Below are 12,235 nucleotides of genomic sequence, written 5' to 3'. Positions count from 1 at the left end.
TGGGGCTGCACTAGGTGCCACACACACTTAGACGGTCTTTGTCCTCCGTGAGCATGTAACTTACAACAACACTTAGAGAGACGGGTGATTGCAGCAATGGAACAAGCAGGATAAATAAAAGTCTCTGCATCGTGAAAATCCTAAGCAGTGTAATGGGAAGATGTGAGTGAAGGAGAAACTTGCAGATAAGCAGTGTGCTTGACAGCAGCAAGTAAAAAGCAGGATCTATAAAAATGTGTATCTGCATGTGGAATAAAGGCCCAGTACCCGGAAATCTAGCCCAGATGTACACTACGGTACAGCCACATCTTACCTAGAGACTGAGGACACTTTCTGTCAAACTGTAGAATACAAACATAGTAAATTGTGAAATCTGTAGCTCTGAGCTGCGAATAATTAAATGTGTAACTGATTGGCATGACTTGTTTGGTCTGTGCTTAAAGAAGCAGTTGGCTGTGGGAGAAAACAGAATTAGAACACTTCAAAAGCAGAAGATGATGAACTCAGCCCGAGTTTCAGAAATGCTGAAAGTCCTGTGAATAAGCTGTCTGTTTATAACTTCAGCACGAAAGATTAAATAATTCATATGCTTACAGATGTATTCGTTCCCTTTTTTAGGATGCACATGAGTTTGATCTCCTCAAAATAAAGTCAGAACTTGGTGAGTTGGCTTCAGAAGTTGTTTTCCATGATGGTGCACATTTTGTGTACAGTACTGCCAATGATGCGGATGGCGCGTGCGTGCAGTGGTCGTGACTGGAGAGTGCACAGCCAGCGTCTCTGAGCAGATGCGTTTACAGAGCTCTCTTTTCCGCAGCAGTGATTCTCAGCTATTTTGAACTGGAATATTCAAATACGGTTTTTAATTTCACACAGTTTTCTTCCTCTTACCTACATATATGAGTACTTCAAATAAAATGTAAGTTAATGCGTACATTACCTATCACATAGAAGACGGGGGCTAGTAGAAAGAGCATGGATTTTGGAGTCAGACTGGAGTTCATATTTCAACTCCAGCACTTACTGGCTCTGTGACCTTGGGCCTCAAGTTGGAAAAATGTTATGGGGAGTGAATAATGTATATAAAACACTTACTGCACTGCCTGGCAGTGCACCTAGCATGGTTTGTGATAGATGTACCCTATTGTGTCCTTCTCAGTATCGCTGTGATAGAAGAATTAGGTGTGTTAAGATATAAAATACTGACTTACTGATGGATCCAAGACAGTAAAAAGCTCACTTCCCACAGCTCAGCTCAGTGACTACTTTCCTAGACTCTTAAATGTGTTACTTTACTGCTTTTATGGACACATATCCACGTTGTATTAGCTTCCTAGTCAAGAACATGAAATCTGGAGCAAACAGCCTGGTGTCAAACCCTGGCTCCACTGCTTACTAGCTATGCAACCTTGTACAGTTTCCTAATACAGGTTTTGTGAGGATTGCATGTATTAGCTGTTGTCGTTAGGTGCCATTGAGTCAGTTCCAACTCACAGCGACCCTGTGTACAACAGAACAAAACACTGCCCAGTCCTGTGCCATCCTCATGATTGTTGTTATGCTTGAGCCCATTGTTGCAGCCACTGTGTCAGCCTGTCTCATTTAGGGTCTTCCTCTTTTTTGCTGACCCTCAACTTTACCAAGCATGATGTTCTTTTCCAGGGACTAATATAAAGTAATCAGGACAGTGCCTAGCATGTAAGCCCTCTATGAGTATTGGCTGTTATTATTTTGTGTCTTTTATTTTACTGTATAATTGGAGTGCCTCTTCGGGTTGGGGATCCCTGGTGGCTCAGTGATTAAGAGCTCGGCTGCTAACCAAAAAACGGTTGGCATTTTGAATCCACTAGCCACTCCTTGGAAACGCTATTCTGTCCTGTAGGGCTGCTATGAGTTGGAATCGACTCAATGGTAATGGATCTAGTTTTGGTTTTTCTTCAAGTTGGGTAATAAAGCTGAGTGGCTCTTTTAAAAAATTATAACAGTGCAGAAATGAGCCTGACCAGTTGGGCTAATGATTCTGTATACTGTCATTTTTAGGATTAAATTTCTATCAGCAAGTGAAACTGGTCAACTTCATTCGGAGAGAGGTTCACCAGTGTAGGTGTTACAGCTGTCATGAGAAGTTTAAATCCAAAGCAGACTTAAGGACTCATATGGAGGAAACTAAACACATTTCGCTGCTTCCTGAAAGACAGACGTGGGATCAACTGCAGTAAGTTCTGCTCAACCAGGTGTCCACTTCCTTTCCCCACCTCCCTTGTTTCATCCCTTTGTTTAGTTTCTTTAAATGTTTAAAAAAAAAAAAATTTTTTTTAAAGGAAAGTATGTTTGTTAAAGTAATCCTCATCTTACAAATGAGACCAACTATTTCAGAATTTTTAGAAAGAGATGTAGAAGTAGATATAGGTCTTATATCTTACTAGGTGTGTCATTTTGTGAACAGTATTATGTGTATCTGTCCATATCCATCACATGTCTATTGCATCATTTTTAATGGTTGCCAAGTATCCCGTTGTATGGTATACGCTAATTTGTTAGATATTTAGATTGTTTCCTATTTTTTGTTATCGTAAATAAGAAAAAATGGAATCCACATCCCTACATTTTTGCGTATTTGTCTCATTTAGATAAATTTCTGGAAATAATATTACTGTATCAAAGGTATGTACACTCTTAGGGCTTTTGGTATGTATTTTGCATCTTGGCACCTTAAGAACATTAAGTAGTTGGTACCCCTGAGGTACAGTCAGCCTCCAGGGTAGCCTTTTCCAGCCCGGTCAGTCTACACTGGTTCTCACATCTCCCTGGGACAACCTCAGTTGAGGGGACTTCTGAGAGGCTTTGGGTTTTTGGTTGCCCTGTGGTTCCTCTGTTCTCAGGGAATGTTGAACCAAGTCCTAAAACTCTAGCCCAACGCCAAGCGACTGGTGGGCTCAAACCGCCAACCTTTTGGTTATCAGCTGAGCGCTTAATCACTGTGCCACCAGGGCTCCTTTTCTCTGTTATAGCCATTGCAAAATGCTGTCGAAATTATTGGCAAGGAAACTTAGCAAAATTACAGATAGATAGATATAGATATTATATAGTAACGCTACCTAGAAATTCCCTGGATAATGTATTAGTTCTGTTATTCAATGTATCTGTGGTTGTTTCAGGTATTATTTTCCAACCTATGAAAATGATACTCTTCTGTGTACACTGTCGGACAGTGAAAGTGACCTGACAGCTCAGGAACAACATGAAAATATTCCCGTCATCAGCGAAGATACATCTAAACTGCATGCTTTAAAACAAAGCAGCATTTTGAACCAGTTGCTACTGCAGGAGTGTGTGAAAAACTAGAAGAAACTGCTACAGAAGCAATTTTGAGTGGTGCCTCCTATGAGACAGACACAAAAGCATAGTTTAAATTTGAACATCAGCAAAGGATTAATCCTTGGTGAAATAAGCTTTTTTTTTTTTTTAAGTTTTCAGAAAATAAAGTAGAAAAATGAGGACATTTTGTATGTTGGCTATAAAGTTCTATTGTGTGATCATTTTAAATGATCTTCTTTCATTAATTCATACTCATCTGTGATAAGGAGGATATGGAAATCACAAATGAGTGACATGTTCACATTATTTATAAAGCTACTTACTATCAGCCAGTAGCTGTCTTCTCCCCACAAGCCTTCTTCACCCAGTAAGTCATGAACGTTGACAGAAGTGTGCTTTCTGTACTGTATTTGCTAAGCTGTACAGAAAGTGACCAAAAGAGGAGCCACAGGAGAAAGGAAAAAATGATCAAAGACCTGGTAATGCACAAATTGAATACTATTTTGTAGTAATAGAGAGCTGCCTATATCATTATTACAGACGTTTGTCTAGAGTTGCAGAACTCCCTAAAAATGGGCATCAAGCCGAGTAACTTCACCTTCCCCTACAGTGGGGTAAAGACCGTTTGACCAATCTGGAGTTTGCTACTGTCAGATAAAGTCATTTTTGTCTGAGTCAGAAATCTGTTCTGCCCATGCCTTCTCCATACAAAGTGTCTTATTATCAACATTCGTTAAACTGAAGGCCCCCAGGCCATTTTGTTTCATGTATTTTTGTCCCTGAGTCCACTACTACATTGATGCATAATACAAGTTGGTTTAAGAGTGACAGGGTGAATGTATTCAGTATGGTTTGAAGTTAACTTTTGGTGTTTCCTGGACTTCTGTTCTAATCATTTGTGTTAGCGTGAGAAATCTAAAGTTAATTGAACAGAAAGCAGAATACTTGCCCAGATACTGGGAGCCTTATGATTTACATTATAATAGGAAAAGCCTGCCTGTCTCAATTACTACAATACTCACATGGAATCTGGTGTGGAGTATAATTTTGCCTTTAGTGTTTAGATTTGTTTAAATACCAGTATTTCGAGTAGTGCTGAAGATTAAACCCCCATCCTCACTAAATGTTGCATCATTTTAAATTACTTAATACAGAAAAAATGATCTTTTTTGAAAGTATTCTGTCAGTCTGTGTTCATGGGATTATATTCTTATACAGTTTTCACATTTGTAATATTCTCAATCTTTGATTTCCTGCCTCGCAACTGAAATCTACAATGCCTGAATCCAAAATGGGTCTCCAGAGCCTTGCAAATGAGAATGGGCTGTAAGAACCTGTACAAAACAGCCTCACATATCTACCAAAACTCCCCAGAATGCAAGCTGCTGAATTTGCTTTTGAACTTTTCAAGCCTACTTTAATCTGGTATAGCAAGAAAGATCGAGGCAGGATTGCCTTTTAGCCACAGGTGGGTGGAAGAAAACCTATGCTGCAGTTAGACCTGGACATGGGTACTTTTTATTATGGAAATATGTAACATTCACAAAAGTAGACTAGAATAATGAACCCCCATGTTCTCATCACCAACGTCAAAAATTTTCATCATTCTGCCATTTTTATTCTATCAACCTTCCCTGCCACACACATACCTTTATTTTTCATGGAATACTCAACAACAAATCCCAGACATTGTGTAATTTTGTCTTTAAATACTTAGGTATGTATCTCTAACAGGTAACTACCATTTTTTAAAACATAAACACAATACCTAACAAAATTAACAATAACTTCTTAATGTCATCTGTTCTTAATATTCCCTAGTTGTGTCAAAAATATTAAAATATTACCAGTTGCGGGACAAATGTGCCTCCTGCTAAGATGCACTTCGGAGGACAAAACATCACGTTCATGGATTTCTGCCAAAAATGCATAACCTGAATATAAGCATGAAGAAACATCAGTTAAACCCTAATTGAGGGACCATCTCCAAAATACTCATTTGAAAATGTGAAGGTCATGAAAAATAAAGACTTGAAGAACTTTTCCAGATTAAAGAAGACTAAAGACAACTAAATGGAACATGGTCTTAGAGGCAGAAAAATATTTTTCTTTTGCCATAAAAGACATAAGTGGGACAGTTGGCAAAATTGGAATAAAGTCTGTAATAAATTTTGCAATGTTGATGTTAATTTCCTGATTTTGATAATTGTCCTGTGGTTATGTATGAGAACGACCTTGTTTCAGGAGATACATACTTAGGTATTTAAGAGTAAAAGGGCATTTTGTTTGCAAATTTATTCTCAAAACAGTTCAGAAAAAGACTAATATGGATATATGGAGCGAATGATAAAGTATATGTAATAAGCTCAACATTTGCAGAATCTAGGTGCAGGGGATATGGGAAGTCTTTGTACTATTAACTTTTCTGTAAGTCTAAAATTATTTCAAAATAAAGTTTTTTAAAATGTCTTTTACAGTTGCTTTGTTTAAATCAGGGTCCAGGTGAGATCCACACATTGCATTTTGTTGGTGTGGTCGTTAAGAATTCACTGTCCCTTTTTTTTTTTAACGTCACTGGGTCATTTCTCCCACTTTCTGAATTTGGCTAATTGTATCCTCTTTGTGTCACTTAACATGTTCCTCTGTCACTCATTTTTTCTGCAAATTGGTAGTTAGATTTAGAAGCTTCATTAAATTTGTGTTTCAAGGTTTTTTTGTGCAAATACTTCCTAGGAGATACAGCATGGTTCCTACTGCATCATGTCCAGCACATAATATCTGTCCTCTTTTAGAGATGTCAGACTAGATCAGTGCATTTAGTTGTTATCTTTCTGATGCATCGTTAAAAAGTTCCTCATCATCTTTTATCTAGTGATTCTGGCGTCCATTGGTAATCGTTGCATAAGTCTTATTCTTTGTTGTTTGTTGTTAGCTACTGTCAAGTCAATTCCAATTCTTAGCAGCCCTGTGTGCAACAGGACAAAACCCTATCCAGTCCTGTGGACATCCTCACAATCATTGCTATGTTTGAGCCCATTGTTGCAGCCACAGTGTCAGTCCATCTCACTGAGGGTCTTCCTCTTTTTTGCTGACTCTGTACTTTACCAAGCATGATGTCCTTCTGCAGGGACTGGTCCCTCCTGGTAACTTGTTCAAAGTACATGAGATGAAGTTTCATCATCCTCGCTTCTAAGGAGCATTCTGGTTGTACTTCTTCCAAGGCAGATTTGTTCATTCTTCTGACAGTCCATGGTATATTCAATATTCTTCGCCAGCACTGTAATTCAAAGGCATCAATCCTTCAGCCATCCTTATTGTGAGTTTTCACAGGCATATGAGGCAATTGAAAATAACGTGGGTTGGGTCAGGCGCTCCTTAATCCTTAAAGTGACGTCTTTGCTTTTTAACACTTTAAAGAGGACTTTTGCAGCAGATTTGCCCAATGCAGTGCATCTTTTGATTTCTTTACTGCTGCTTCCATAGGTGTTGATTGTGGATCCAAGTAAAATGAAACCCTTGACAACTTCAGCCTTTTCTCCATTTATCATGATGTTGTTTATTGGTCCAATTGTAAGAATTTTTGTTTTATGTTGAGGTGTAACCCATAATGAAGGCTGTAGTTTTTGAACTTCATCAGTAAGTGCTTCAAGTGTACTTCACTTTCAGCAAACAAGGTTGTGTCATCAGCATATCACAGGTTGTTAATGAGTCTTCCTCCAAGCCTGATGCCACTTTCTTCATACAGCCTGGCTTCTCACTTCAGGGATTTCAAGATGGTGGTTTTCTAATTCTGTCATTTCTTTGTAGGTAGATTCTTTATACAGTAGAGCACTGGAGTATAAATTTTCAGTTGTTAATGCCAGGCTGTAAAGGTGGTCCCCCAAGACTAATCTTGGAGTCATGTGGCCTGTCCAGAGACTCAAGAGTCATTTCCTGCCACCATGTGGTCCTAAATTTACTGGATTTGTAGATTGCGTAGGCTCTAACCATTGTTTTAGATTTCCAAGTCTCCAGCTGTGCGTCACCCATTGAAGGCTGGTATAATTTTATTAATAAACAAGCAAAGAAAATGGGAGCCTTTATTACAATGAAAAAAAAAATGCCTCCTTGGGTTGAGTTAAAGACACAATTCAATTAAACTATTTTGAACCCAAAGGATAAGAAGGCAATTAGACCTGTGCCTGGAACACTCTGTCTCTAGAAATCAGATTTGTTCAGGAAATCGAGGAGGGTCTCAGGTGTTTTCTAAAATGTGCTTCAGTCTTACTCAAAAGAGGAGTAATGGATGAGTAAGAACAAAACAAACTTAATAATTAAGGTCGAGGAGAAAGCTTATTAGAGAAAACGATGAGGTTTTAGAAGGCAGATCAGATAGATACAAAAAGGAAAATGAAATAGTGAAGGACAGACCAGGAAAGAGATGATGTACTTAAGGCTTAGTTCATATAGGAGGCTATTTTTTAAATGGGAAAATTTGGAGTGGAGAGGGGTTTAAAGACCGAAATGATCACTTAGACCTAAAGATATCTAACAAGAACAAAAGCAAATCTCAGCATATTGTATAGACTCCCAGAGGGAGCAAAAATGTAGGCCACTCCTGGTAAAGCACTCTCTTAGAATTACATTAGTACTCCTTTGTAAGAACCACTGGAAAACCTCTCCTTAAAGACTGGGACAGCAATACCAAGTGCACCGTGAAAGTCTAGACAATTTGAGAGGTGAGACCCGTCAGATGAGAGTAAACTATTTAAGGAAGTATTGGGTAAGCTTCCAGGTGTCGTGTAATTGCAGTTAGGGACACAGGTGTTGCCTGTGCACTGAGGAAACCTGCTTGAGAAATTCTCAAATTCAGACTAGGTGAAGGCACCAAGAAAGATGAAACATAATAGAAGAGAGTCAGGCAGTACAGTGATGAATGGACTCCAAACCTGGGTTAGTCTACTGGGAGAATACTTGCTGATTAGGATTATCTAACTCAGAATGGTGAGGGTGGCCAAGGTTTTTTCTGAACAATGGTTGCTTTCTGTAGACCCAGGACTTATTTCTCAAAGCAGGAGGCCCCATTAGACAAAATCTAGAACAAATGTTAGATGAGAACATGTCTGAGATAGAAAGGAGAAAAGGTATCAGATCCTGCAAATAGTATTAGGCCTGCATGTGTTAGGGAAGTGCAATGGATTGAATTGTGTCCCCCAAAAATATGTCAACTTGGTTAGGCCAAGATTTCCAGTATTGTGTAGCTGTTCTCCATTTTGTGATTGTAATTTTATGTTAAAAAGGATTCTGGTAGGATTGTAACACCCTTACCCAGGTCACATCCCTGATCCAGTGTAAAGGGAGTTTCTCTGGGGTGTGGCCTATGCCACTTTTCATCTCTCAAGACATGAAAAGGAAAGGCAAGCAGAGAGGGGGTACCAAGGAAGCAGTGCCGGGAGCAGAGCGTGTCCTTTGGACCTGAGGTTCCTACTCGGAGAAACTCCTAGGTCAAGGGAAGACTGATGACAAGAACCTTCCTCCAGAGCCAACAGAAAAGAGAAAGACTTCCCTTGGAGCTGAAGCCCTGAATTTGGACATTTAGCCTACTTTACTGGGAGGAAGTAAACTTCTCTTTGTTAAAGCCATCCACTTGTGGTATTTGTTATAGCAGCACTAGATGACTAAGACAGGAAGGAAAGGGATGAACTTAGATGCAAGCTATACTGTTACAAACTCAGCTATTCCTCCCAGAAAGGAGTTAAAAAAAAAAAAAAAAAGATTGCCACTGAGTTAATTCTGACTCATAGCAACCCTATAGGACAGAGTAGAACTGCCCCATAGGGTTTCCAAGGAGTGCCTGGTGGATTCAAACTGCCTACGTTTTGGTTAGCAGACATTGCTTTTAACCATTATGCCACCAGGAGTAGAGCAGAGGAAAATCAGGCCCTCAGGCATTATTGCAGAAAAAGGCACACCAGAGAGAAATACTGTGGGAGGCCTGCACCAATCAAAAGCAGGGAAGGGTGGTGTTCCGAGAGCTCAGCAGAGGTATCACTCCTCATCAGGTACCAGTGTGACTAGCCTGGCAGTCCAACATCCATTCTTCCTTTATTCAATAACGAGAAAATTTTTAGTTAGGTATATGGCTGCTCAGATGAAGATATATTTCTCAGCCTCTCTTTTCAGCCCAGGGTACCCATCCGTTTGGCAAATGAGGTGTAAGTAGGATGGTGTCTCATGTGACAGCTTCTGAATCTTCAAAATACTGAAACAAGCACTCTTTGTTTTCCTTCTCATCCTTTCCTGCCTCCTGTTGCCTAGGATGTAGATGGTCCCATGTGGGGCGGTGAGGTCAAGGCCGTGTGCAATCAGGCAACAATATCAAAGGAACCTGGATTCATGATACTCTGCGGGCTACACCAGTATGGAATGCAGAGCTAGATATTTATGTGAAAGAAATAAGCTTCTACCATCCCACTGTTATTTTGAGTTTTCTGTCATTCATCACCAAACCAAATCCTAACTAATGCACCTAGTATGTGAAACATCTGCAGCTACTTTAGTTCAGGAATCTGCTGAGGGTGTTTTCCAGGTAAAACAAATGAGGGAATAAAAGGAAAACTTCCCTTAGAAGGCAGCCTTTAGAAACCTAAGCAATTCCACAACAAAAGGCAACAATGGGAGCCACTGTGGCAAAGAACTGAGAAGCGTGCACACAGGAGAGCAGAAACCATGTCATTAGAGGCCAGATTCCATGGAGCAGGAGGTACTGGAAACAGGGCTCAGTGGGGAAATGAGAGTTCAGAAGTTTGAAGATACGGATTGGGAAAGAAAGACCTGTCAAAAAAGACCTCATGACTGGGCTTGCCATCATTACCTATTTCTAAACTTGGCAAGAATGCCAATGTCTCATATGCCTATCTTGGAGAAGTATCTGTGAATTCTTCCCACAGGAATGGTAAAACGTTGCAAAATTAACTTCTTGAGGGAGATTCCTTCCAATCAAGTTTAGATTTACAGATCAAGGTCTAGTACTTACACAGATGGACTGACATCCTCAGTCAAAATCAAAATTATCAAGTATCAAAAATATCACTCAGCCTCTGTTCTGGAAAGTGCTGAGTATCATTTTGTCTTGATAACTACTTAAAACTCTTGGAGTTGGGTTTTTTCGTTTGTTTAATTTTGTTAGTGTTGATTAAGTACTTTAATAATACTCTTTAAAAGATGAGGTATATCAGAAACTTGGTCTTTAACTGATACAACTCCCAAGACTCTGAGAGAACCCCAGCCATTCTAGTGAGACATAGTCCAGGCTGCTGAAAGCAGCACAGTGCAATTCAGGCATCAGGGACTCTCTAATTCAGGGTGAGCACAATCAGAAGTTGGGAAGGATGATTGAATTTTAAACTTTAATTTCTTTTAACTTTCACTCACATGGAAATTTAATCTTTGGACTTCCAATTCTCCCTGGGAAATTCACAGTGGTAGACGGGTTATATTTAAATTTGGGGCATGAATCTCTTCTAGAATGTTTGTTATTGAAGCATCTTTACATGGTCATATAATCTCCTTGCAGAACTGCTGACAGACTGTTTTGAAGGACACAGCTATACACAATTAGGAATGGAAAATAGAATTAAGAGTGAACTTTTAGGTAGGGTTCTGTGTGACCTTGGAATTACTTCACTGAATTGCCTCTGAAGGCAGTAGCTATGCTCTTCACCACCAGTCTCAGGAGAATACACAAAGGAAGAGTAGTTGGCATTGGGGAGGAAGTGGGAGAGGCTTTCATGAAGTGGAGAATAGCACCGTCCTGATAGATTACTAATCTCCTTCTGCAAAGGAGATGGTCACACCCTTGACTAGCCTTGAGTTTTATGGTTAAACTCTATGAGCTAAGAGAACGAAAATCTGGAGGGAGCTGGAAAAGGAGAACTTTGTCCCCCTGGTAGCTTGTTTCCATGAGAAAGAATCCCCCAGCATAGCATTCTTGGTTACTCTCCACCCCTTCTCTCACTCCGAAAAGGCAGAGGGAATGATTTTTTTCCTGACTAGAAATTTGGAGAACTGGAACTAGGCATCTGTGACTTAGTCCCTTCCTCCTCCTTTTTCTCTCTGGGATCAGCTTGTTTGCATAGGGAACACATCCTGTTCTGCTCTTCCATACTGAAAACTTTAGAATGGTGGAGTTTGCCCATAGAGCTGGAGGTCTGCCGTTGTCCAGCACTATGACTATGTAGATAAGTCAGTGTCATTTAGGGGTTCAGTATTAGAAAGCTCGTTTGCACGCAGCTTTAAGCATGTTCTCCAATATCATCTTTATTAGCAATAAAGGTGATATTTCATTTCTATCTGCCTGATTCTTGTATCAACTAGCCCTTCTAGCTGCCTCTCGGGAATGATAAACGTGACCATGATTGGGAAATCACCTCTCAGAGAGTTACCACTAAATACAACAAATCCAGTCAGCCAAGAAGCAAAACAGACATACTTCAATGTGACTAAGGCTAGGTAACAAAGCCAGAGAATCTAGGATCTCATTGGTGAGCTAACTGGACATACACTCTTTGAAGGACTTCTGGGTTGAACCAGAAGCAGATCTTGAGACAAGAATTTGAGTGTAGGTCATTTATTTGAGAACAAATCCAGGAAATACTAGTAAGGAAGTGGGGAAGTGAAAAATGAAAGGAACACAAAGCTGCATTGATGCAGAGGTTGCTGACTTGGAAACTGGGGCTTGGTCTCACTGAGGACCCCTGGGAGACTGCACAGAACACCCCACCACTCACCACCACCACCAAGGGACAAAGAAGCTGGAATTCCTGTTGCTCATTGGTTGATGACTGCTCTCAGGGGCATTAATTCCCTGGAGCCTCCAGCATGCCTTGCACAAGGACTAGCTAGCTCACTCTGGAGGCTAGAGAAGATCCTCAATAAA

The 12,235-nt window shown here is 40.0% G+C and overlaps 1 protein-coding gene across 3 annotated transcripts in view; it reads left to right on the top strand.

Moving 5' to 3' along the window:
- Positions 1 to 5,803, top strand: part of ZNF277 (zinc finger protein 277) — a 120,108-nt gene extending 114,305 nt beyond the window's left edge. For all 3 annotated transcript variants that reach the window (XM_023544558.2, XM_010587358.3, XM_064289803.1), the window contains exons 10-12: positions 619 to 661; positions 2,041 to 2,215; positions 3,159 to 5,803. In XM_023544558.2, coding sequence (XP_023400326.1) covers positions 619 to 661; positions 2,041 to 2,215; positions 3,159 to 3,345 — 405 coding nt within the window. In that variant the 3' untranslated portion in view covers positions 3,346 to 5,803. The remainder of the gene's footprint in view (positions 1 to 618; positions 662 to 2,040; positions 2,216 to 3,158) is intronic.
- The last annotated feature ends 6,432 nt before the right edge of the window (positions 5,804 to 12,235 follow it).

This window comes from Loxodonta africana, chromosome 8 (genome assembly GCF_030014295.1).
Source record: "Loxodonta africana isolate mLoxAfr1 chromosome 8, mLoxAfr1.hap2, whole genome shotgun sequence".
Taxonomy (NCBI): Eukaryota; Metazoa; Chordata; class Mammalia; order Proboscidea; family Elephantidae; genus Loxodonta; species Loxodonta africana.
This window is presented reverse-complemented; position numbering and strand designations above follow the sequence as displayed.